Source organism: Papaver somniferum, chromosome 3, assembly GCF_003573695.1.
Source record: "Papaver somniferum cultivar HN1 chromosome 3, ASM357369v1, whole genome shotgun sequence".
NCBI lineage: Eukaryota > Viridiplantae > Streptophyta > Magnoliopsida > Ranunculales > Papaveraceae > Papaver > Papaver somniferum.
The window spans coordinates 141,701,549-141,709,125 of NC_039360.1; the positions used below are offsets into that span (position 1 = coordinate 141,701,549).

The 7,577-nt window shown below is 39.3% G+C and overlaps 1 protein-coding gene across 1 annotated transcript; it reads left to right on the plus strand.

Moving 5' to 3' along the window:
* Window positions 1–2,876: 2,876 nt before the first annotated feature.
* LOC113357555 lies at window positions 2,877–7,078 on the plus strand. The gene is made up of 11 exons (XM_026600995.1): window positions 2,877–3,178; window positions 3,324–3,576; window positions 3,669–3,767; window positions 3,970–4,049; window positions 4,145–4,934; window positions 5,025–5,698; window positions 5,795–5,879; window positions 5,964–6,015; window positions 6,119–6,168; window positions 6,358–6,405; window positions 6,531–7,078. Exons 1-11 carry the CDS (start codon window positions 2,922–2,924, stop codon window positions 6,705–6,707), a joined length of 2,565 nt encoding a protein of 854 aa, XP_026456780.1. The 5' UTR covers window positions 2,877–2,921; the 3' UTR covers window positions 6,708–7,078.
* The last annotated feature ends 499 nt before the right edge of the window (window positions 7,079–7,577 follow it).

Below are 7,577 nucleotides of genomic sequence, written 5' to 3' on the forward strand. Positions count from 1 at the left end.
CCCCCCCCCCCCCAGGAGTACAATTTAAACATGAGAAATTTTCCAGTTATATCTTTGCCCCAATCCTTCAGCGCCTAACTCGCAAGGTAAGAGGTTGGATGACTAAATGCCTAAACCAAGCTGGCAGATTCGCACTCATAAAATCGTTCCTTACCCATACAACCAATCATCTCATGCAGATAAAAAACCTTCTTACACACATCCACACAAAAATAGATCGTATCACAACAAAATTTTTTTGGGGCCATGACTCTTCCATCAAGAAGCTTCACCCACTAGGAAGGGACAAGCTGTACAAACCCAAAGCTCAGAGGGACTATACATCCGAAGCATCAAGGAGCAAAACAAAATGCTTCTCATGAAACGAATCTGAAACATTCACGAAAAACCTACCTCCGTACTAGCCATAATATATAATGGAAAATACCTCAAACAGACACCCATTTTCGAAAACATCCCTCCCCTCCCACCATCTCCCATCCCACAATGGAGATAACTAGCATCACTCATACCAACCTTCAAACATCATCTCTTTCATCAAATTGGATAAACACCTCTATCCAATCAAACTGGATTCCACAATTCATTAACAATATTAACCCAACCCTCTGCTATCCCATACAGTCGGTTGCTGACATCATCGGCCCGTCAACAAGGAACTGGAATCATGATAGGTTAAATCTACTTCCCTGACCCATAGTTCAATGAATCGTCAACATTCCCATCCCACGGAACAACCAACTAGACAAGATCATTTGTCCTTTTATTAAAAGCATAAAGTATACAACGACATCGGGATATAATTGCCTCATCAACGACTCTGCACAAACCCACCAAAACCCTCTCCCACCAACTAGTTTCCTTTGGACACTCATGTGTCCCCCATAAGTACAACTTTTCTTGTGGAAAGCAATTAACGAGGGTCTACCAAACCTAAACATTCTCGACCGCATCCAACTCACCAAATCCAACCTATGTCCTCAATGCAATTCTAGCCCGGAAACGGCCAATCACATTTAGCTTCATTGTCAAACAACCATTGACTCATGGAACCTTCTGTTACTTCATCTCAGAAACAACCACAACCCTACTCATATCATACCCACCTCACTGCCCTATCAGACGACAATTTCCCTAATCCTCAAAAAAAAAAGTTTTTGTCCCGGTCACCACAACTATTTGCTTCTTTCTTTGGTCCTTATGGTTATCTAGGAACGATACAGTCTATCGCCAACAACTTCCAAATCCGACGAATATAATGCAGATGACCATCAAACTCCAGCAGGAATATACCTGGGCTCAAAAACACCTACCGCCACTACTGTCTGGGTTGCAACCTTATTTTAACTTAACGCGAACAACACTAGCAACAACAACCATCTTCGTGGGATGGCTCAAACCCCACTTAAATTGGATGAAAATTAACACGAACGAAGCAGCAAGGGAATATCCCGGAATAGCGGGAGCAAGTATTATATGCCGAAATGAGGAGGTCGGCACAATCTTAGCAATAACACAACCATTGGGTATCACCACTGCACTTGTAGCGGAAACTTGGTCATGCTCATCGTTTCCAGAACGACAACGGAACGTGGATGACCAAAAGTTCAATTTGAAACAGACTCGGAGAACTTAACCAGATTTCGAACCTCGGACGCCGACGTTCCATGGTAAATTTCTAATTAGATTGCAGAAATCAAATATCGGTTTACCCAAATTCAACAATATCCTGTTAGGCACGTCTACAGAGAAGGGAATCAAGCAACAGACGGTCTGGCAAATCGAGCGGCTGATGATTATTCTAACGGGAAGCTCGCAACAACCGTGTGGGACAATGTAATTCCCCCACCTATAAGTTCTATTGTAATAGCATATCAACCGGGAAGATAAAGTTTGTTTACTTGTATAGATTTATCTTCGAATAAAAGAAATTGTTTCTAAACAATTTTTATTTCTTATCGGTTTGACGGTTTCACAATACTATCAAGACTTGTCTTCTTATTGTATTATTAGGTTTTTCTGGTGCATTTGCATCATCATCAAGCATGTTATGGAGGAAAATGATCTACTTTGTCAAATATGGAGATCGTTTGTGAAGAAATTAATTTGGACGTATTACTTCCTTTTTATGGAAGCATCTAGTATCCATGATGATCATGAAACAAATTGGTTTGAAACCATTATAAGGATATCCAATCCTTCAATGGGATGCAGAAGTTTAATTCGATTTTCACATCTTGTTTCTTTAAGTTTCAAATGTAAATCATGTACTATCTGTGTTGTCCTGTTTCTTGATGTAATTGATCATGATCAACCAGGCGGGTGTGTCTATCTGTCACCTCTTCTATATAATTCTTCAAACCTTAATTTGAATGAGGTAGTCAATAAATAAATTTTAGGGGTTTTTCAATGCCTCTACTTTCTTCAAAAAAAATTTGTACTCCCTCCGTCCCTAATTAGATGACCTAGTTGTAGTTTGCACAATTTTTAAGACAAGGATGTTAGTAAAACTTAGAAATGATTTATCTCTTAAACTATATCACGGTTTTTCGTAAACTTTATACCGTTAGCATTTTAAAACACTTACGTAACGAATATAAACATAACTATCAAATTATACATATTTCTTATAATAACAAAAATAGGTCATCTATTTATGGGACAAAACTTAAAACCAAATATGTCATCTAATTAGGGACGGAAGGAGTAATATCATATTCTATGACATAACATTCCCACGTGTTATCTCAGTCTAACTTAATAAAAATGCATGCTTAAAAAAAATATATTGAAATTGCCAATGGATCTCCTCGTAATTATGATTATCATCTTTTTCCTAATAATACTCTTAATAATAAATGATGACAAAAGAAAAACTCCGACTCCACTAAAACAAAAGGGTAAATGATATAGAAAATGAAATGGAACGCCCTAATAACAATAAACCTCCACGAAACACAATGAAAATGGCGATCCCAACAGCGGCATCATCATCATCATTAGATAATGATAGGAGTAGTGGTGAATTACGTGCCCTAGATTGTAATTTAACATCTCTTTGTGATCATATCCAAGTTGAAGGTTTTAATTCTGGTTCTTTCTCTGATATCTTACTTCAAGTTATGGGTTCTACATATCATCTTCATCGTTTAATCCTTTCTAGGAGCTCCTATTTCAGGTAAGAAAACAAAATTAATTTAAATTCCTTCATTTGGTTCAATTCGTTTGTGTTTGGGAAATTTAGCAAATTCTTTGTCTGGGATTGTTGTAATTTGATATATGATTGCTGGTAAATCGAAAAGAGTTAATCTTGTTTATGGCAGGAACATGCTTCATGGTCCATGGAAAGAGGCTAGTGCACCTATTGTGACACTGCACGTTGACGATGACAATATCAGCCCAGAGTCTATTGCAATGGCGTTAGCATATCTTTATGGTCATCATCCTAAGCTAAATGATAATAACGCATTCCGTGTTCTCGCTGCTGCATCATTTCTTGATTTACAGGATTTATGTGCAATTTGTACTGACTTTATCATATCGGAGCTGTGGACTTCAAACTTCTTATCATACCAAGTTTGTATTGTATTTGATTATACGGTGTGTTCTCTGCGTTGCTTAGTTTCTACCAATTCTTTTAATTTAACTCTGTTGTGTTTTTTTACTAGGTATTTGCAGAGAGTCAAGACTATGGTATACATGGGGAACGTGTTAGAAATGCTTGCTGGGGATACCTTTGTCAAAGTGGTGCCATGGAGCTGAAAGAGGTTGTGATTGATAACAATTATAATAGTAGTAACAACTAGGTTGCTGTAAAGGGCGTGGTTCATTTTTCTAAATATATCAAATATAGTCAGCTTAGGAATTGTATACTGATTTTAGCAGTTTTTCAGTAGTTCACTGCATTTTTGGAATCATTCATTTCTCTGTTCTGAGCATATATTATCTATATCTGGATGTGGTGAATAGGTGCTACCAAAACTTTCTCCTCAAACTATCCATGCATTACTAACCTCGGATGAATTGTGGGTTCCAAGTGAAGAGGACAGGTAAGTGACATAAAATTACTCCCAAATTGAACGTTGTGGCCCACGTTTTAACTCAATCTTCTTATTTTGTTTTTTTTCTTCTCTCCAACTATAAGGTTTGACCTGGCATTGTACACCCTACTTGCGAAAGGTGCCTTCCTTAAAGCGGAACATACTGAAGAAGGAAGTTCAGGTTGTGACATGGTAAAGGGTAAAAGCATCGCGAGTAATAGCCTTAGTGAACCATCGACTGACTCTACAAAAGTTGATTTGAAAGATGCTAATGAAGGCCGTAAAACTGCTCATAATATTTTGGTCGAGCTTGCGGATTGTGTGGTGGACTTCCATAGTGAGGCTTCCGATTCCAACTTACAACAGGGTCAACAAGCTTCATGCTCTCAATCAACTGTGGAGACAAAAATATCCTGCAATATGGATCAACCTGCACCTTCCAATAACCTACAGGGAATCAGAACATCATGCTCGTATGCGGAACTGCGGAATGGTGCTGAAGCAAACAGAATGGGAGGCTGTGGAATGGCTATGGAAGGACCGTCTGAGGAAAGCTACCAGTTAGACAACAATATTTGGCTTATTAGGGATCAATCAAGGCAGTGCTCACCTGCAACTGCTTCATGTAATGGGTTTATGACCAATGAATGGGGACGATGTGGCATCTCTTCTACTTCATGGGGTGGCCGGATTGTAGGCAGGAGACAGGAGAATAGTTATGCTAAAGGGATCTGTGGGGTCCCTGGAGAAGAATACGATGCATTCATAAACATCTTTGAAGGTGGTTCTCTTTTGTACTGCAACATGTCTTTCGAGGCACTTCTGAACGTGAGAAAGCAGCTTGAAGAATTGGGGTTCCCCTGCAAAGCTGTAAATGATGGTCTTTGGCTACAGGTTAACTATTCACTTTGATGTGTAAACTTGTGGTAATTATATTAGTTTTACTTGAATCTGAAGTGTAACTCCTTTCTAGCTTTCTTATAGATGCTCCTAAGTCAAAGGCTGCAAGAAATTGGTGCTGATACGTGCAAAAATTGTTGCCTGTCAAGCATGGCATGTGTGTGTAGGCAGGCATACGGTTTTTCACAAGGAGCTACTGTTTCTGGTTATTACATGCATGATCATGATCGGAACAATGCCCCTGGAAACCTGGGAAACATATATATTGCTGATTCTGCTCAAGCCGAAGGTAATGGTCTCTCTAGGCCTGTACGAGTACATGTCAGGGGCCCTATTGATGGCCTTGCTGGTATTGGACGTGGCGCGACATTTGTGCCTGCTCCTGCTTGGCCCCCAACGCGTTTTGTCTTTTCTCGAGTCCCATTTGGACTGGGAAATAGAAATTGCCAGCAATCTCTTGCAAATGATGAGCCAGAAGTTAGGGCAGAACTCAATGGAGACATGTCAGGAGATGGATTGACAGCTTTGGTTGGACTTAGCCGAGGAGGGGGCAGTTCAGTTCCTATTCATGGACAGCAAACAGAGAGAGGATATGAATTAGCTGGACTTTCAGTTGCAGGTCCAAGTAGTAGCGGTATTCCTTTACAGATGGCAGAGTCACAGGATGCCATTGGATTAGAGTGGGAAAATGCTGATAGTTCTGCTATATCATTAGATATGAAAACTCCTCTCCGCCATTTTCCTCCTTTTCGCTTTGGGTGGGTTGAATAATGTCTTTACATGACGAACACGATTACTTCTCTTGGTTATAACACCTGTACTGTAATATAAGCATCTTCATTCTGATTTGGCAGGGTTGAATTTGAGGATGTTCATAGGCTTTCTGATGCTCAAGTGAAGCACTCGCCAGAAGTGTTTTATGCCGGTTCTTTGTGGAAGGTATGCCGGTTCCTTGTTCGTTATTTGAGGGTTCTTCCTTGCTAACAGCTTGTTTGTAAAATTTGATTTCCATGGATTGTATAGGTTAGTGTCCAAGCTTTTAACGATGAAGACCCCCAAGGGCGTCGAACCCTTGGTAATGTTTAATTTCTCGATAGCAAGGCTTTCTTTAATCACATGGTTTGTTATTGTAGTAGCAGCAAAACCTAAAATGTTAACATGTCAACTTGTTCTGTCAGGATTGTTTCTCCACCGACGCAAGGCAGAGATAACTGATACCCTTAGAAAGGTTGATGCATGACTTTACCAGCTTATATATTATGTTGTTCTCAAGTTCGGAATTATGTTTCTCATTTTTCTTGATATCAGATGTTTACACTTTAAATTCCCTTGTTCTTAAAATAAAGTTGTGGTATCAGTTTGGTACTAAACAACCCTGCACTTTGTATGTTTTCTATTGGTTCCCTTCTGTTGGCAGATTCCTATGTATGTAGACTCTCGAGAAAAGGTTACAGCGCGTTATCAGGTTAGTTTCCTTCAGCAAAGGTCTTGCTGTTTTTATTGGTTATGTCACATACATAGAGTGATATTCTCATTGTAAGCTTATGCATGTCCTTTTCCTGAGAAAGAGTCTTGGGTCTGTGAATGCAGTTAATTTGTCCATCGAAAAGAGAAGTTACTGTGTTTGGAAGCTTTAAACAGACGGGAACTCTCTTACCGAAAGCTCCCAAAGGATGGGGTTGGCGTACAGCTTTGCTGTTCGATGAACTTGGTGATCTTCTCCAAGGTGGGGCCTTGCGTGTGTCAGCTGTAGTCCAGCTAGTTTGAAGATACAAACAACTGCAATCAGAATTTGATGCCCCAGCAAACCATTTAGTATTGACAGGTTAATACAAAGCCATGCTGATTATTGCATTCTTGCTTAGCTTGCGATATACAACTTTGAATATTCTTTACACATGCAACCAGGCCATGTTTATGGTGCGCTGGTCACAACAATGAAGCTATTGAATGGTGATCCAATCGGGTTCCGGATATATAGAAAGTTTTCAAACGTTCAGTTTGATGCCATGGCTTGGTTTAATCTCCTTTGTAAAGTGATTTTTGTGAGGTTGTGATGTGAACATATTCACTAGTTTCTTTTAAGCAAAGTCAATGCAGCGCCACCACAGCTCTTCTTCCAGAGTTTTCAGAAAAAAGTGTTCAAATTACAGACACAAGTATCTTGTGTACTTGGAAAGATCCGGTAGTCCCTTACCAAAATGATAAACTGGAATCTTAATAAAGAGAATATGGGTAGCCAACAAGAGAATTCCCTCCAATACTGAAAGAGAAATTTGCTGGTTGGTCCATAAAATCCGGCCAGTTTATCCTCTAGTCTCGCGGCAGAAAACATTTAATCGCTGTTCAAAAAACATTTGAAAAATGTAAAATTGCTAAACTAACCCTAACAACATGCGTGTTAGAGCCACAACCAGAAAACGCAGAAAACACTCGTTAATTCAGCTTCTTCTTGATTTCATCGACATATTTCCAGTTTTCATTTTTTTTTTGATAAAGAGAAAAATTTATTGCCTCTAATGAGGTGAAAGTTGTTGATCTATAGCCAAAAGGCTTTCAATCACAGTGCCAAAATTGTCATAAGCTTCAATATTTGATAATTTCGCTCGTACTGACTTAGCAATGTTGTCAGCTATT

Coding starts and splice junctions, on each gene's coding strand:
- LOC113357555 (XM_026600995.1), top strand. CDS start 2,922: ATGGAACGCCCTAATAACAATAAACCTCCACGAAACACAATGAAAATG. Junction 4,050..4,144: donor GTTCCAAGTGAAGAGGACAG/GTAAGTGACATA, acceptor TCCAACTATAAG/GTTTGACCTGGCATTGTACA. Junction 4,935..5,024: donor ATGATGGTCTTTGGCTACAG/GTTAACTATTCA, acceptor GCTTTCTTATAG/ATGCTCCTAAGTCAAAGGCT.